The sequence below is a fragment of the Mesoplodon densirostris genome, chromosome 4 (assembly GCF_025265405.1).
Source record: "Mesoplodon densirostris isolate mMesDen1 chromosome 4, mMesDen1 primary haplotype, whole genome shotgun sequence".
NCBI lineage: Eukaryota > Metazoa > Chordata > Mammalia > Artiodactyla > Ziphiidae > Mesoplodon > Mesoplodon densirostris.
Window position 1 is genome coordinate 86610327 of NC_082664.1, and position 18758 is coordinate 86629084.

An 18758-nucleotide genomic window follows, 5' to 3' on the forward strand; every position below is an offset into this window, starting at 1 on the left:
GAAATGAATCCATGTGTACAGATCACAAAGCTGGTCAGTGGTCAGCCTTCTCCTGAGTTAGGAGATAGTGGTGATTCCTTCATTTTTCTTCACAAACTCATCCACAGCCTAGCTTTGTTCCAGTCCAGAGCTCTGTTCTACTGCAAAGTCTAACAGTTAACACACAATTAACAATCCCTCTACTTCCACCACCATCACTGCCATTTTAAAAAGGTGCTCAAGGGACAAAGAGTGTTTACAGTAGCGTACTCAGTAAGACACGAGAGTTATATAAGCTGGCTGGGGACTTCCCTGGTGGTCCCGTGGCTAAGACTCCATGTTCCCAGAGCCTGGGTTCGATCCCTGGTCAGGGAACTATATCCCACAGGCTGCAACTAAAGATCCCACAGGCTGCAACTAAAGATCCCACATGCTGCAACTAAAGATCACGCATGCCGCAACTAAAGATCATGCGTGCCACAACTAAAATATCCTGCATGCCACAATTAAGACCTGACGTAGCCATAAAAAGAAAGAAAGAAATACTAAAAAAAAAAAAAAAAAAGCTGGCTGGACTTGTCTGCTTTAAAGTAGGTCTGGATTGGCAGGAGTCCTTTCCTTTCCTCATATCTGCCCCAACAGTAAGAAATGCACAGTTCTATGAGGTCCCAGCTCACCTATTCCTCCACCCCACACTGATATTCACTCCTCCTTGGAAGGCTTTTTGCTTTTGAGTTCTTGAAAGAAAGAATAGTTCTTGTTCCTAACCCTTTTCCCTTACCCCGTTTGGCTTGTCTGAAACACACTGACCAGATGAGCTTCTATAGCTCTTCCTTTAGGCAAACAATTGTATCTATTCTTGCTAAATTGTTTTAGCTGGCAGAAATAAAGAACAGGGCTACTTCCCACAATTCCAAAATCCCAAAAGGTATGAAAACCAAAAATTCTTTGTAACTCTTTTGGCAGCAAAACCTGAACTGACATACTATTTATAGTCCTACTTTATTCCACTTAATATGATTATCCATCCGTTTCTCTGTAGAAATGTGTTTTATTACGGAGTGCTGACCAGACCCACTCGAGGTGTTATGTAATATGACCAGTATATACCCTTTGTTAGCTTTTCAAAAAATCCAGAACTAGCCTGAGATCTGAAACATTTGGCCCCAAGGTTTCAAATAAGGGACTGTGAATGTCTGGTGTTAAATTCGCTTGCTGAGCAAGACAGTTCCTTTCTTTTTTTTTTAAATTTATGTATTTATTTATTTTTTGCTGCATTGGGTCTTCATTGTTGTTCATGGGCTTTCCCTAGTTGTGGCGAGCGGGGGATACTCTTCGGTGAGGTACATGGGCTTCTCATTGGGGTGGCTTCTCGAGGTGCACGGGCTCTAGGACTGTGGGCTTCAGTAGTTGTGGCACACGGGCTGGGCTCAGTAGTTGTGGCTCGCGGGCTCTAGAGCGCAGGCTCAGTAGTTGTGGCGCACGGGCTTAGTTGCTCCATGGCACGTGGGATCTTCCCAGACCAGGGATCAAACCCGTGTCCCCTGCACTGGCAGGCGAATTCTTAACCACTGCGCCACCAGGGAAGCCTGACAGTTCCTTTCTGTTCAGATTCCTAACTCTGCCTTCAAGCTGAGTCTCTAGTACTGAGTACCAGATGTCCTCACATTGTAAAACCAACATGATTAAAATTCTCTACGACTGCTCTGCTCATAGTACCTACCGAAACAGTAAGATAAGGGACAATTCCCAAATACCAGCTTTAAGAGTTCGTAAATGCAAGATAACATCTTAGTTTTCCCTCCCACCCCCAAACACTGAAATGAGGCAGAGAAATGAGTTTATTGCTGCTGCAAATCCCGATACCAGCATTTAGGGAACGTGAAGTTCTCACCATTTACAATCTCGTGTCCAAAAAACATCTTCACTCCTGGGACACTTTGATCAGTCTCCACATTCTTCACTGTTATAGAAAACAATTCATTTGGTTGATAAAAAGTAATATTCCCTAAAACTATAAGAAAATATGTCTCACAAAAGTGCCCAAATCTGAGTTTTATAAAAATCCCCAAGTTATCTTCCCCAAGGAATAAAAAGTCAATAATAAATTACAAAGCTATAACCTTGAAACAAGTAGTATAAAGAACAGAGGGAACCCCAGAATGGTCCAAGATACACTAAAAGGGCAGTAGTAGTACACTGAATGTAAACTTCTTCCAAAAATATTCTAAGGCCTTTGGGGCTAAGGATTATCTACTTATTATATTTCTACTGATTTGTACTCCACCTAACTCCAGAAAAAAACTTAAGTCATCTGACTATTTCTAGAGTCCACACCCTGTTTCATGTCACGCTACATGCTTGAGCTATTAATTGTCGGAGACAACAATGCAACTCCTGACCCAATTACAGGCTCTTCTATGAGTAGGTAAGGGAGTTGGGAGAAGTTTATTTGTCATGTTTACAATACAGTGTCATTTTTTTTTTTTTTTTTTTTTTTGCGGTATGCGGGCCTCTCACTGTTGTGGCCTCCCCCGTCGCGGAGCACAGGCTCCGGACGCGCAGGCTCAGCGGCCATGGCTCACGGGCCCAGCCGCCCCGCGGCATATGGGATCCTCCCAGACCGGGGCACGAACCCGTATCCCCTGCATCGGCAGGCGGACTCTCAACCACTTGCGCCACCAGGGAGGCCCAATACAGTGTCATTTTTTTTCTAGATGGCAGTGCTCACAGCAGCTGTATATTTCCACATTTCTCGGCAATCCAAAACAAATGAGTTTTACCTTCACTAGTCCACTGAATATATTCTTACATAGGTCAAAGACCACCAACTGCCTATTTGTCAAATCCCCAAAAAAGTTTACAATCTTATACTTGGTTCCCATGCATCCACTGACAATACTGTTCTCTCCTTTCTTCTTTGGCTTACAGGACACTCTTAGTGTTTATTTCTTTTCCTACTAATTATCTAAAGCCACCACACTGAGCACCCACTCCAAACCAGGCATCTTGCTAATTACTTGCCTGTGTTTGACTATCCAGTAACATAATGAGATAGGCATTTCACTGTCTCCATTATGGAGGAATTTGAGGCTCAGAAAGGTTGAATAACCTGCTCAAGGTCACACTACTAGTAAAAGACAGAGTCAGGATTCAAAACCAGGCCTCAATGATTTTAATAAGCATCTTGTAACCAGTGTTCCACTGTCTCCCTGATTTGCTCCTTCGAGTCTCCTTAGCTGTCTCTACCACCACCGCTTGCCCCTTACACACTGAAAATCCCTAGGGTGATATTCTTCATGCTTCTTCCTTCTCCTTGAATGATCACATCAACTTCCTAGTTGTCCTGACATACATTATTTCTCCAGTATGGATTATTTCTCTGAGCTCCACTCTCATTTTCAACTAATAGCAGACTTACTGCAATATTTTTCAAATTGATCATTATCTTCTCCCACTAACCAACAAACCTGTTCCTCTTCCCATTTCTATCAATTAATAACAGTACTATACACATAATCTGAGTTATAAATGTAGGAGGCTCTTTGACTATCTAAATCAGCAGTCCCCAACCTTTTTGGCACCAGGAACCGGTTTTGTAGAAGACAATTTTTCCATGGACTGGGGTGGGGGGATGGTTTCAGGATGATTCAAGTACATTACATTTATTGTGCACTTTATTTCTATTATTATTACTTTGTAATATATAATGAAATAATCACACAACTCACCATAATGCTAACAAGAGGTGGAGCTCAGGCAGTGCAAATGATGCGGAGCGGCTGTAAATACAGATGAAGCTTTGCTCGCTCGCCTGCCATTCACCTCTTGCTGTGCAGCCCGGTTCCTAACAGGCCATGGACCAGTACCGGTCTGTGGTCTGGGGATTGGGGACCCCTGATCTAATTGATTACTAGGTTACTTATCCTCACTCCTAAGCATTTCTAGAATCTGTCTTCTCTTCTCCATTCCTTGCCAAACCTTAGCTCTGACTCCCATCATTTCCTCTTTATTGGGTCCCTTGATTGTCTGAATAGTTCCCTGCCTATTCTCCTTGTCTCTAGTTTATTGCTACTTCAAACCTTCCTTCATGCTGCTGTCATAGTGATGTCACTCCCTGCTTTGTCCAAATGGTACATAAATTAGTAAGCAGGTGTAACAGTTCCACCATCAATTCCTCCTTTGGGAAGCCTTCCCCACTGTCCTAACCCTACCATTCTCAGATCTAAATGAGCTGACATTTTTTTTCCATAGCATCTTGTGCGTCCCTCTATCACAGAGGGTATCACACTGCATTACATCTTTCTACTTGTTTACCTGTCTCCTTACTAGACAAAGTTTTTTGAGGACAGAGACCATGTTATTCTTATCCATATCCCTGGTACCCAGCACAGTGCCTGGGATATAAAACTCAGTAAATGATTACCAAATGAATTAATATTGCAAAAGCCTGGTATAGTCCCATCCTAGCCTACAAAAGTCTATTTTAACTCATAATATGGCTTAACAATAACACTAATCTCTCAAATGTCATTTACACGTTTCAACAGTGAATTTGAAATTTATTGTGCCAGGAAATCAACTACTCTTAACAAGTCAATATTCTAGCTGAACAAAAACTATATATTGGGGCTTCAAGGTGAGCACATGGAGGAGGCTAAGACGGTGGCATGCCTAGAGAAGGTAGAAACTCTGAGCCCTTTCCCACGTACCTTGCCCTATAAATCTCTTCCATCTGGCTGTTCCTGAATTTTATCCTTTAAAAATGAATTGGAATTGAAACTGGGAGGTGTAAAGGCTACCTTGTGACCAGGAGGATAACACATGGTCGCTGAGGTGGCAGAGCAGGAGCACAAGACACCTGATCCCTCCGGGCATCTTTCAGCCCCTGCACAATTCCTCAGTAGTCTACCTCTGGGCTTCTTTTTGCATGAGAAAAATTAACCCCTTACTGTCTTTGTGAATTTGTCTGTTGAAGCCAAAAGCAATTCTATCTAATACAGTGGTTATTTTTAATTTCAAGGTGCATATGGAGCGAAATTAAAAGAAGTACCCAGTTAAAAAAACTATACATTGAAAATTTCCACTCTCATGTCAATAAAAGTATAGAAGTGGGGACAAGCCAGCATATGCAGCCATGTTGCTCTGTTAGGGAAAACAGCATTCTAATCCTCCTCCCACCTTTTCCCGAAAATAGGAATAATGTCACTCTCCCAGGTGCTAAGGGAGCAGAGAACCATCACCCAAACTGAGTTATTAGTCTCCTAAAAGGCAGGAGATTATGAGAAATAAAATGAGACCTTTCTTCAGGACAACAATCTTGTTAGGGTCCACATGCTGGAGCACTCCCTCAAAGACGCCACAAACCAATGTGAGTTTCACTCTTCTCCACAAAATCTGGTTGAGGAAATGGTAGTCACTGCTGGGATCCATGCTATTTGATTCCAAAAGGAGCCTTCAAATAATCTTCTTTAAGTATCCAAACCCTTGAAAATAAAAGAGATCTATGATTTTTTTAATATTTTGGGGAAAATGGGGTTATTTTTCCTTTCCCCATACCTGGGATAAGAAAAATTAAAATATTAGAGAAATTCAATTCTGTTCATCTTTTTAGAATGATAATGAGAAAAATATCATTGCAAGCACCAACTCTAATTTATACATGGGAAACTGAAAAGTATAAGACTTCAGGCAAGGTGGGTTTGACGTCTTTGTCTATAAAATGGCCTAATATCACTTTTCCTTCCTTAGCTAAATGGAATAAGAAGAACATTTAGAGGCTTTTTAATAGCACATGCATACATCATTTTAACAGCAACCAAAAAAAACGAAAAGAACAAATGAAAAAAAAATTGATATTGGCAAACACCTGCCAACACATTGCAATGAATTGTTTACCCAGAAACGTCTGGGATCTAACCTCTTCTAGATGAAGCCTGTTCTAGTTTAATCACATTTCCAGAGTTTCACACTGTAACCAACCAAAGAATAAGTGACTTAGAACTATCACAATTTATGCATTACCAATCCAGCTGCCATGTCACTACGAGGGCCATTCCACACCACCCTGGCCACAGCTCAGGGACTGGGCTGCTGTAATGTCACCAGTCATGTGCAGCCTGACAGATTAACTGACACATGCCACACAATGGTTTTGTAAAATTCAACTGTTTTTGTAAATATGATGCATGCTCATAAAAAGGATAACAATGCAGAAATGTACAAAGAAAAAACTTTATCTTGCAGAAATAGCTATCATTCATAGTAGACACTCTTATAATCCTTAGGGTAATACTGTAAATTAAAAGATGAATCCTGGGCTTCCCTGGTGGCGCAGCGGTTGTGAGTCCGCCTGCCGATGCAGGGGACACGGGTTCCTGCCCCGGCCCCGGAAGATCCCACATGCCGCGGAGCGCCTGGGCCCGTGGGCCATGGCCGCTGAGCCTGCGCGTCGGGAGCCTGTGCTCCGCAACGGGAGAGGCCACGGCAGTGAGAGGCCCGCGTACCAGAAAAAAAAAAAAAAAAGATGAATCCTTTTTTTAAAAAGTATCTTTTAGAACAATCCTGTTATTCGGATGTCTTTGTATTTAGAACCTTAGCTTAGTGTTCCTCCACAGTGGTTAAATTTAAAAGTGGCTTGCCTTTGCCCCACTTGGAATAGTCAACCAGTGAATTTTGCAATTTAGTTTAACTATAAAATACTGACCAAATAACTAAGGCCCAATTTGACTAGGAAGAGGTGAGAAGTTACATAGCATTTTTAACCAGATAAATAACTTACACTTTAATATTTTAAGGTCTAGCAAGTGCCTTCACAACTATTATTGTTGCCTACAACAACTACCTAATTTACAGATGTAGAAACTGAGGCTTAAAGATTTAAGACACCTTCCCAAAGTTACACGGCTAGAAGGTAATGGAACCTGAACTAAAACCAGGTCCTTAGTGGAGGATGTGTGCAGTCTAGTGCAAGACAAAGTGTTATGTATCCAGAGAGAACATAAAACAAGTCACCAGAGTGCCTGAAAAAATCATTCTTCTTTGTTCAAGTCAATCAACTGGTAAAAGGGGAATTTTTACAGAAATAAAAGACAACATAAAACTGGAAAAACCAGCCCTTAGTAGAGGTAAAAATTAATTTATATTTTTAAAAGATACATAAGAAATAAGCTTGTGAAATGCCTGGATAATAAAGAAATTTAAGAAATGTTAAAGTAAATCAGAAAAACATTAACACAAAGCAAAGAAAGCCTCGACTGAGGATGGCTGCAAAAGGTTAAGATTCAAGATTAGGAAGGAGCGAGTAAGGTCAGGACCTAGAGATGGGCTTCAAGACAGACTCAGAAAATGGACATTCACGTCGGTGACATCACAGGTTTTTCTACCATACTTAGGCTCTCAGAATAAAAAGCAGGTCCTGTGGCCTAGATGGGCATATCCAACATGTCACACTCTGCTTATTCAGGCAGACATCATTAGGTCAGACAAGAGGAAGTCTATCGTGAAAACAATTCAGTAAGACTAGAACCTCAGTCTCCTGCTAAGCCGTCAAAGCCTTAGGTAAAGCTTAAAACTAGTAACCTAAATTGACTTGACCAGCTCGCTAATACAGTGTTCTAGTGCTTAAGTACTAAGTGATAGCGGTCATAATTTGATTCTTCCATAACTCAAACCAGTTCTGTACAAAGTAACACTCGAGGGGTGGGTAAGGGGCGTAAAGGCACTGAAGCCACAGGAAAAGAACTGGTTCATCTGAAAGGGTGTACTAATTTAACGGGTGGCTTTAAATGTTTTCAAGAAAACAAACAAAAATATGCCACAGGAAAAAAATGCAAATTTCCTCGTTTTTTTTTTTTTTTTTTTTTTTTTTTTTTTGCTGTACGCGGGCCTCTCACTGCTGTGGCCTCTCCCGTTGCGGAGCACAGGCTCCGGACACACAGGCCCCGCGGCCATGGCTCGCGGGCCCAGCCGCTCCGCGGCATGTGGGATCCTCCGGGATCGGGGCACGAACCCGTGTCCCCTGCATCGGCAGGCGGACTCTCAACCACTGCGCCACCAGGGAGGCCCAAATTTCCTCGTTTTTAAGGCAAAATAAGAAACTTCAAATAAACGGCGGGCCATACTTTAGAAATTCTCTCCTTCGCCGTTAGGTTTGTTTTTCTTTTTCCTCCGACGAAAGTTTGGGAAATCTTGTCTCTATTTCAGCCAAATGGTGAGTTCCTCGAGCTTCAGTCTTGAAGTGAAAGAAGACGGACTGCTGTTAAGGAAGAACTCTCCGGGAGCTCCAAACCCGCGGTGGCGGTTATCTACGGACAGTCCTGAAAACTAACTAAAGTACGCAGCCTGGGAACCCACACTACAGGTCGGACGCCAGCCGGCCTGAACAAGAGGTCGCATCTGTTTCCCGAGGAGCCAATCGGCGCGCGGTCCCGAGGCTGGCTCCCGAGCGCCCCTTGCGGCCGGGAGGAGAGAGGGCCCCCCAGGAAGAATCAGGAGGTGCCACTCCCAGCATGCAGTTCCCAGGAGACGCACCCTAGCATTCACCCAAGCGACGTTTTGTCTGTTTTTATTATTTCTCTCCGCAATCCATGCCAACCGTAGGGTGGGATTTCTCGTGTAAGAGTTCTGTGAGAAACAGGTTGGTTACACCGCCTGCCACACGTTATTGTGTTGTAAAACAGTGGGTCAATGGCGTTGCCCTTTTAATTGAGGGCGCTAGGGTCAGAATTGCCCCTTTAAGGCCGGTGGCATCATGTTTCCGGGGGCGTGGTCCGTCTTTAGCTAGACCCGGCCCGGCGCTGGGCTGATTCATTCGGGGGCTGGAGCTAGGAACGTCGACGTCGGCTCCGGCGCTGAGCTCAGCCTCACTCCCAATTGGCTGGGCCTCCGGGCCGCCCTCCCCCGCGCGCCATCCCTGGGTTCCCTTCCCAGTCCACAGTAGAACCACTGCCCTCTCCCTTCTTGACCCCTGGCTCTTCCTCCCTTTCTTCCCTCCCTACCGCCGCCGCTGTCGCTTTTGGCGCCGCTGCTCCCGGAGGAGCTCCCGGCTCGGTGATGGGGTCCCGGGCCTCCACGTTACTGCGGGACGAAGAGCTCGAGGAGATCAAGAAGGAAACTGGCTGTGAGTTCGGGTAGGGGGTGGGAACGCGGCCGAGCGCCTCTGGCTGGCCTCAGGACCAAGGGCGACTGTCGCTGAGGTCTGGAGATGAGATGCCGAGAGGTTGGGGGCGTCCTGGGCAGCCTCCAGCGCTGGAGCTTCGGGGATGATGGAGGACCTGTTCTTAAGCTACAGCTACCTGGAGCAGGGCAGTGCCTCTTGTGGGGCTGTCCTTCCCACCAAAGGCGTGAGTCACGATCACCCGTAGATCACTGATCCCGCTCTTTTCTCTTCCCCCTGCTCTTGAAAGCCCCCGAACTCTTTTCCTTTATCCTTCCTCGCACCAACCTCAAATTCAGGCACTGTGGATGGACTCTGTAGAAAACATTCTGTCCGTTCCTGTGACGTTTCTGGGCAAGGACTTAAAACCACTGACAACTGTGGGAAATCAAACAAATTCTTGCCACAACCGGAAAAATAAATCCAGAAAGTGAGATCGTACAGTAAGGCTTTGGAAGACGGGACGGGACACCTTAAAGAATCAGGGGTCTGAGTATGAGACTTTTTCATTCTGAGCTTGTGGAGAGAAAGCACGGATACTGTGACTACCAGTTTTTTATTTACAGTGAGGATGCTTGCTGTCCTAATTTCAGATCTATTGATTTCTACTATGCTGGTGTACTTCATACAGTCGCCGTGGAAATTGGATGTGCTCCAAAAACCTCACTGTGAATTTGTACTAGGAACTGATTTTTTACAGTCCAGTCTCTTCCTCATTAACTTGAAAGGGGCAACAGAGTTTTGGGAATTCAGAAGCCCGGTAAAACACCATCATACATTTGTGTAGCCCTTGATAATGCATACATTATTTTCTCTTCTCAGTAATTCATTATGACTCTTGTATTTTACATGTTATGTAAACATCTGGGCTCTGAGTCTTCATGATACCTGTCTTTGATAACGAGATGGCCAGTAAATAACTCAGTGGTCCATTCGCAGATAATATTGAGTGCTGGGGGAACCTCAGAATTATTCAGGCAATGGTGGCCTGAGATAAATTAAATGCTGTCCCATGCTTTCTGACAAGTTCAACTTTCTAGAATCTTCAAGTTAGAAGGGATGTTATCCAGCCTCATCCCTTGTCAGATTGGTTTACTGCTTTCAGCATCTCCTAACTTACCGTCATTAAGCCTCTCCATAAAGACTTTAAGGACCTCACCGCCTACCAATGTAGTCCTTTTGATGATTTTGAATGAATGACAGAAAGTAGTTAGCTGTTTATAATGTGCAGTACTTATTTGGCCACTTGACCTTATGGTCATTTTATGACTTACACTGATTCCAAGAGTAGAAACGTAGGCAGTTTGGATTCAGCAAGCATTTTATTACATTTTGTGGTTATGACCTCTGGCCACACTTGTGAGAACATAAGAACTACTGTAGGGCTAAGGTGACACCAGAGTTAAAGCATTCATGCTTAAAATAAAAAGTCGCATAATGAGGGAGTGTAAACCAGAGTGAGGGTGGGAAAAAGCTATTTTTTTTTTAATTGTTTATTTTATTTATTTATGTTTGGCTGCATTGGGTCTTCGCTGCTGTGTGCAGGCTTTCTCTACTTGCGGTGAGCGGGGGCTACTCTTCGTTGTGGTGCGCCTACTGCTCATTGCGGTGGCTTCTCTTGTTGTGGAGCACGGGCCCTAGGTGCACATGCCTCGATAGTTATGGGACGCAGGCTCAGTAGTTGTGGCTCACGGGCTCCAGAGTGCAGGATCAGTAGTTGTGGTGCACGGGCCCGGTTGCTCCGCGGCACGTGGGATCTTCCCAGACCAGGGCTCGAACCCATGTCCCCTGCATTGGCAGGCGGACTCTCAACCACTGCGCCACCAGGGAAGTCCCGGAAAAAGCTATTTTTGCCTCAAGAGGAAGGGAGCAATAATCTCATTCTGGTTTTATTACATTTGACCAAATGGAAGTGGCCTCGATTGCTTTAGGACTCTGGATTATATTTTACTGTGTGACCTTGTGAGAACTGAGTACTCCTGCAGAGCTGTTTTCCTAGTTGCCGAAAAGTGAATCAAGCCTGAGGGAGAGTCTCAGCCACAACCAGTACAAATGTATGTATTGAGCCAGAAAGCCTAATGAAACAAGTACTTACTGAATTTTTGCAATGTCTGTATTCAGTACGATACTGGATACTCAAAGCAGATGGTGACAAAAGATGCTCACAAACCTGTCATAGAGATAAGCCCACAGGAGTTAGGATTAGCATCAGGACATAGGGTACCTGAAATTGTGTAGCACCTCTTTCAGAACTCAGGGAAGAGTCCTTGTGAGCTGGCCTTGAAGAGGACAGGAATTGGGCCTTGATACATGCATGAATTGATTAGATTTGGATAAATTAACCTAGGGCATTTTTGGTGGCTTCCAGGTGCTTTCTCCCCCAGCATGCTACCTGTCATTCTTCTGCTCTGGGAGTTGAGCCATCAGTTTATCCAGTTAGTGCTGATCAGCAGAGTTGATTTTTAAAACATTAATCTTAGCATGATGCAAAAGGTTTAGAAGAATAAAAACAACGGATACCTGAGGGTGGGGTAAAGAGGTGGAATTAGTCCTATTTTCCTCTGCTTCTTGTTCTGTTAAGAGTTTGGGGAACTATCAAGCAGAAACACTTAAAGTTAAGAACAAGTATAAGACATTTCTTCACTCGCTTTGCCAGTAAGAAAATGTAGCATGATTGAGTAAAACTGACTTTATATTCAGTATGAAAGCTTTGCATTCATAAGTCTAAATTGATTAGAATTCATGTATGACTAGGTTATCCGGTATTTGAAATTTAATCTCTAAGTGTTTGGAAAAGTAGTTCTAAGTAAGAATTCCTTGTAAACCTCAACTTTGTCATCTGTAAATGGGAATAATAATAGTACCTACTTTATAGGATTCCTAATGAGAATAAAATGAGAAAAATGTAAACTACTTAGTGTCTGGGTATGTAATGAGCACCAGGTGTTAGCTATTACCTTTTGAACCATAGATAACAACCATCTTATTGGGAAAATACCATTAGCATATGCTAGTTATAAAAACTATGTCTAGAGCTATATAACTGGAGAGGTGACAGCATTTTACACTTTTCCTATTTTCAGGGAATATTTGATTAGGAATCATGTTTTCCCAATTCTAAGGAAATAAAACTTTGAAAGGAGTAGAAATCCTGTTGTTTCTAACAGTTTAAAAAACACTGTCTAAAAACACTTTGTGTTGGCGTAAAACATTTGCTATATTGTCTTAGTTCTATCACCTTCTTTCACTCATCAACATTTCCATAAATTAAAATCATTTCAATAAAAGTTGTCATTAAGGGAAAGGTCATAAGTGTCTTGGGAGTTTCTGTATTCTCCACCTTTAGTTCACTTAACTGTGTGGCAATAACCTGGCTGTGAATTACTTAAAACCTTTAAAAAAAAATAGCCACATAATCTGTGAGAAACAACTCATGCCAACTGAGTAGTAATAAATGTCGATTGATTTATTTTTAGCCTCTACCTTCTGGTGTGTGTCATGTGACATGGCAAAGATATTGAACAGGTTTGGGAAGTAAGTTTTACAGGCCAGTGAGGTTTTGTTTGTTTGAAAGGGTGTAGTGATGATAGAACTAGTGTGGGTTTCTCTGTAGTTGCAACAAAGAGCACAAGACAGGCAAAGGCAATTGCTTGAGAATAATTTCCTGGGCTAGAATGTAAGCGGAAGTTCAACTTCAGGCTGCTCCTGCCTCAAAATGCAGGACCCCTTCATGGCCCTCATCTGCCTTGCCATAGTGCCTGAAGGTTCTGTCACTACAGAAGACCCTGCTGCTGTCTTCCAGCTCCTATTTTTTAATTTATGGCTGTGTTGGTCTTCTTTGCTGTGGGCATGCTTTCTCTAGTTGCAGCAAGCGGGGGCTACTCTTCGTTGCGGTTCACGGGCTTCTCATTGCGGTGGCTTCCCTTGTGGCGGAGCACGGGCTGTAGGCGTGTGGGCTTCAGTAGTTGTGGCATGTAGGCTCAGTAGATGTGGCTCGTGGGCTCTAGAGTACAGGCTCAGTAGTTGTGGTGCACGGGCTTAGTTGCTCCGCAGCATGTGGGATCTTCCCGGACCAGAGCTTGAACCCGTGTCCCCTGCATTGGCAGGCGGGTTCTTAGCCACTGCACCAGCGGGGAAGCCCTATATGTATTTTTTTGATGAACCATTTTAAAGTTGCCGATATTAGAACTCTTCACCCCTTAAGCCTTCTGCATGTATCTCCTGAGAATAGGGATTGTTTTTCCTACATAACTAGAATACTATTATCACACCTAAGAAAGTTGACAATAATTCTATAAATATTATCTATCATTCAGTCCATATTCAGACATCCCCAGTTATAAGAAAGTTTTTGTTTTTGTTTTTAATCTCTTTTAAGTCTCTTAATCTATAGGTTTCCTGAGAGAATAGGCCAGCTCTTGAAGTCCTCTTGCCAGAGGAAATGCGAAATATTGGGGGGTGGAGTGTTCAGGAGGAGTGGTTAGGGTTGCAGTCTTCAACCTCTCAATCTTTTGAGAGTTACCTTCGGTTGCACGTATATGCTTTACCTAGGTTATTAATCTGTTCTTCTGCGTTAAGATTTAGGATAAAGGCAAGGGCAAAATGACTTTTTTTCTTATTCCCTGTTCATTTTTACTCTTCACTTTGCTTTTCCTCCTTAGTGCTTGGCATTTCTTTGAAATGCCTTCTTTCTCTGAGCACAGTAATGATAGTCAGAAAGGCTTTTAGTCAGAAGATTAGCAGTGTGTTTTAAGTAACCTTTCAACAGTAGAAACTAATTATTTGCCCATCAGTGGAGAAAAATATAGCTTCATTGAAGATATGACCACATTCACAGCCTTTTTTGAAAGTAATTGTCAACTCCTGAGACTTCCTTTGGGTTACCAAGAATGATGCAGGTTTCGGGCACTTGTCCTGCTAACCTAGCGCCTTCTGGTGAGAATAGTTTCCTGGAAACTTGTCCTGCCTTCATTTGTGGCAGTTCCAATGCCTTTTTGCTCCTTGAAGTTACTCTGAGGTATACACCTTGGAGTTTGCTTTATATTCTTGGTCATAGTGAGTTTAGCACCTGAATTAAAGCCTGCTTACTTGCTGCTGTTGTTGCTGCTGCTTCTTCTTTTTCTCCTCCTCCTTCGTCTGTTCTAACAGAGCTCTTTGTAACAATATCATTATAACATTAGTTCCGAAATTTAGGAGATAGATTGAGATGTAACCATATTGAGTTGTGTTAAAAGTTGGCATTTTGTTGTACATTTCTCCACTGATTTCCACATAGCCCAGTTTGTCCTGGAAGATAGCAGTTTTATGGTTGTTTGGTTACTTATTTACACATTTATTTTTAACATATTGGTAAATTATGAACTCAAGCAGCCATAAACTGATCTCTTTTTCTGAAATATGGGATGTAATGTCATACATTCCCTCACTAAGGGAATTTTAAAAATTGTACTATAAGGTTTCAGTATCCCTTTCTTTTGGATGGTGTTCTAGATTAGAAAGATGACTGATGGCTCACTTGTTAGTTGAAGAAGTTGGACAAGGTGACAACATTTCTTCCAACTTAAAAATTTTATAACTTGCTGTACATACTTATATGTACATACATATGGAATTTCTAGAAGGATTCACAGTAAACTGGTAATAATGTTTGACTCTGGCAACGGAGACTGAGGAATGCGGTTGTTAGGGTGACTTTTCATTATGATCACTTTTGTACCATTTTTACCATGTGGATAGATTGTTTTCTCAAATAAAAAAAAAACTAGTATAAAAAGAACTGCAATATGAATGTGTTCCTTGTTAAAGAAAAGTAACCTGAAATATATAATACTCAGTGGACTAAATATTATGCAGTTATTAATAAATGAAAAATAAGCTATTATGTTTATGTAAAGTACACAGTGACATGTTAGATGATATATGAAGAAACGAAAACAGTGATGTTGAGATTGTGAACGAATTTTGTTTTTTGAAAAAATCTTTTGGGAAAGTTAGTCATTCTTTTTTTCTTTTTTTTTTTTTGCGGTATGTGGGCCTCTCACTGTTATGGCCTCTCCCGTTGGGGAGCACAGGCTCCGGACGCGCAGACTCAGCGGCCATGGCTCACAGGCCCAGCCGCTCCGCGGCATGTGGGATCTTCCCGGACCGGGGCACGAACCCGTGTCCCCTGCATCAGCAGGCGGACTCTCAGCCACTGCGCCATCAGGGAAGCCCATTTAGTCATTCTTTAACTGACTTATTTTGTGAAAACTAAAGGGAACTTTAGTTCTAGAGCAGCCTTTGAGGCCCGAGGCCAAAGCCTAGTCAGGTTCCTGAAGAAAACGGTTGTGACTGGCAGAATCAGGAAGCTGGCGATTAATTAGTACAGCAGTAAAACTGTACCTGCAGGCTCACAATGTAAGGATAATGATGATAATAGCTAACCTGGAGCACTTACCAAGTGCCAGACCTTTGCCAAGCACTTTCCTCTCCTGGATTCTGTTAGTTCACTCCACAACCCCAATCACTCACCCCTCACTGGTAAGCTGTGGTGCCGTGATTGGAATCAGAACCCGTCAACCTGACTCTCACAAGAATGTACACCAAGCTACTGACACCTGCCTGACTAGCAGAAAGGTCCACAACTGCTTCAGTGTCTGGACCCCTGCTGGCTCTGCCCTGGCTGGGCATTCACAAAAAAAAAAAAAGCATCAGTGGCTTTATCTTTTCCCTCAGGACTGATCTTCGGGTAAAAGATCACCACAGCCTTGGGTCAGCCTCTTCTCTGTGATGGCATGACCTCCACTGAGTTCCCAGTAAAGGAATGGGCTCCAAGAAAGGAAATTAGGTAATTTGTAAAATGGTCATGTTATCCTCAGATGACATCTACAAGGAAGCTGTTTTGCTCCTCATTTTGGACTAACTCAGGCACAAGCTGACAATTATGAGGTAATAACTACAGGTAGACAATGAAACTTTGGAAATGCAAAAAGGAACTTCTGGGAAATAGTTTAGTCTCGTGGCAGATTGGAGGTAGGAGGAAAAAAAGAAGTTATCAGAGAAAAGACAACAGCCAAAAAGGGTGTGGCAAGTGTGGACTTTGTCCTAGGCTGTACCTTCACGGGTAAAGGGGTGGCTGAGGGAGTCCTGATAGTTGTCATCCTCCCCCAGCTCAAGAAACAAAAATCCACCTGCAGTTTTAGGAACAATGGGATAAAATAAACAGGGGCACGGGCAGGAGAATCAGGAAGTGAGTGGCCCAGAGCTAGGAGGAGAGGACACACTGGGCAAAGCTGTGAATTCTTCAGCGTCGGGTTTCAGCGCAGGCTGGGCTCCGTTCTGTACTGCTGGCTCTCTAAGGAGAGCAGAGAGCAGAGGGGAAGGCCACTGCGCCACCAGGGAGGCCCCGCCCCGATCTTTAATTCAACACAAGTTACCTACCCAGCTGGGCCAGCCTGAAACATCAAACTGATTAATAGAGATGTGTTTTTAACCAAAGCGTGCATTTTCATAGCCTCTAAGTCAGGGTACTGAACGGTGAAAGTTTCACAATTTCCTTTTAAACTAAATTTGGCCTTGTTTTGTTAAATCTTAACTACCTGACATTTAACACAGTCTTAATTAAGCCTAGACTTCATTCCTGAGAGTCAATTTTGTTTACTCTTGATTTAGTTTATTTTCTAACTCCTTTCATTCTTTCTGCTTTGACACTCTAGAGGTGAGTTGGAGTTGAGATTTCGGCCCACTTTACTGACTTTGAAGCATTTAATGTTGGCCTGGGACCAGAATAGCAGCTGGCTTCTGAAGGGCCACATTCAGGTTCAGTTCGAGTGGAGGGCAACTTCTCCAGCTGGGACTAATTTTGTGTTCTTTAGTTTCCCACAGTCAGATCACCCGCCTCTACAGCCGGTTCACCAGCCTGGACAAAGGAGAGAATGGGACTCTCAGGTAGGCAGTTCTGTTCTTTATTTTCTGACAACGTCTGAATAGCTGCCTTTATCCAGAGAGCAGACACAATAGGCATCTGGCATGCAGAGAACAGGGACCATTTCTTCACTCATCTCTGAGTATCATTGATCCACAGGGGACTTACATACTAAGCAGGACAATGAATTTACTTTTATCACTAGGTGCTTGCTGCTTTACTCCAGCTCCCCTTAGTTTGGGTGGCCATTGCTCTGGTCCTATGAATGTACCTTTGGGAATTTTGGCTCTCTGCTTGAGTTTTCCCACAGCTCTTTTCCAAACATGTTAGCTTTCAGGAGGCTGACCCATAGCAATCCAAGATGGTGTAGGTTGTTTTGTCCTTTCCCCTCTCATTTCCCAACCCAACCCAACCCATATTCCTAGGGTACATCAGTTTATATGTATTAATGTTAGATAAGATGTTCAGTATTTTCGTCTAGAGCAGTGGTTCTCAACTGAGGGCTATTTTCCCTTGGGTGGCCAAATATCTGGAGACATTTTTGATTGTCACAGCTGGGGAATGCTACTGGTGTCTAGTGGGTAGAGGCCAGGAGTGCTGCTAAACATCCTAAAATGCACAGGACAGTCCCCCCTAAATGTCGGTAGTGCCACAGTTGAGAAACTGGTCTTGAGTAAGTATATGATTTCAGAGTAATGTAATGCTGTATCATTTCATATTTGTAATTGTCTTATAGTCAAATGAAATATCTCCTTACCACCACCTCCCAACCTAACTCAGTAGCAGCATTTTGTTGCTATTGTTCCTCAGCTTTGATTGACTGATACAGAATGAAGCTGTTTGCCTTTCTGGCGGCTGTCAAGAAACAATGGAGGACTTCTTTAGAAGCCTTGTAGCATAGGTGTGGGGTGTAGCATAACAGGGGGAAGCATATAGTTTCTGAGCCTTTGTGCATAATCCTCAGGCAGAAGAGCTAGAAAATGGCTGATAAATCCATAGGGCCATGTTTGTTTAGGGCAAAATATGGCTTTACTGCAAGCTGGAATTGACCAAAACCATGCTGCCCAGTCATTAAAGTCAATGACTACGGAATACCTATCACGTGCAAAGACCACACTAAGTACTTTTTCTTTTTCTTTTTTTTACCGCACTGCTCAGCATGCAGGCTCTTAGTTCCCCGGCCAGTGATCGAACCTGAGCCCCCTGCAGTGGAAGCGCAGAGTCTTAACCACTGGACCACCAGAGAAGTCCCCTCTTTTTTTAATTGAGGCAAAATACATATAACATAATATTTACCATTTCAAAGTGTACATTTTAGTGGCATTAAGTACATTCACAACACTGTATAATACGTTTATATATTACCACAGTCTAGTTGCAGAACAGTTTCATCAGCTCAGATGGAAACCTCATACCCATAGAGCAGTCACTTCCCATTCCTCTCTCTATGGACATTTCATATAAATGGAATCATGCAGTATGTGGCCTTTTGTGACTAACTCTTTCATTTAACATAATGTTTTCTTTTTTTTTAACTTATTTATTTTATTTACTTTAGTTTTAGCTGCCTTGGGTCTTGGTTGCTGTGGGCAGGCTTTCTCTAGTTGCAGTGAGCGGGGGCTACTCTTCGTTGCAGTGCATGGGCTTCTCATTGCGGTGACTTCTCTTGTTGTGGAGAAGGGGCTGTAGGTGCGTGGGCTTCAGTAGTTGTGGTTCGTG

General features: G+C 43.1%; 2 protein-coding genes across 2 annotated transcripts in view; one reads left to right on the forward strand and one right to left on the reverse strand.

Annotated features, from left to right (window-relative positions):
• EXD1 (exonuclease 3'-5' domain containing 1) overlaps window positions 1–8438 on the reverse strand; it is a 41147-nt gene extending 32709 nt beyond the window's left edge. Inside the window, exons 1-3 of the mRNA XM_060098305.1 lie at window positions 8103–8438; window positions 5280–5465; window positions 1874–1942 (exon numbers count right to left, since the gene is read on the reverse strand). Of these exons, the coding sequence (XP_059954288.1) occupies window positions 1874–1942; window positions 5280–5412 (202 nt within the window). The 5' untranslated portion in view covers window positions 5413–5465; window positions 8103–8438. The remainder of the gene's footprint in view (window positions 1–1873; window positions 1943–5279; window positions 5466–8102) is intronic.
• Window positions 8439–8780: 342 nt separating this feature from the next.
• The window catches only part of CHP1 (calcineurin like EF-hand protein 1), a 39212-nt gene continuing 29234 nt past the window's right edge, over window positions 8781–18758 (forward strand). The window contains exons 1-2 of the mRNA XM_060096637.1: window positions 8781–9100; window positions 16990–17062. Coding sequence (XP_059952620.1) covers window positions 9034–9100; window positions 16990–17062 — 140 coding nt within the window. The 5' untranslated portion in view covers window positions 8781–9033. The remainder of the gene's footprint in view (window positions 9101–16989; window positions 17063–18758) is intronic.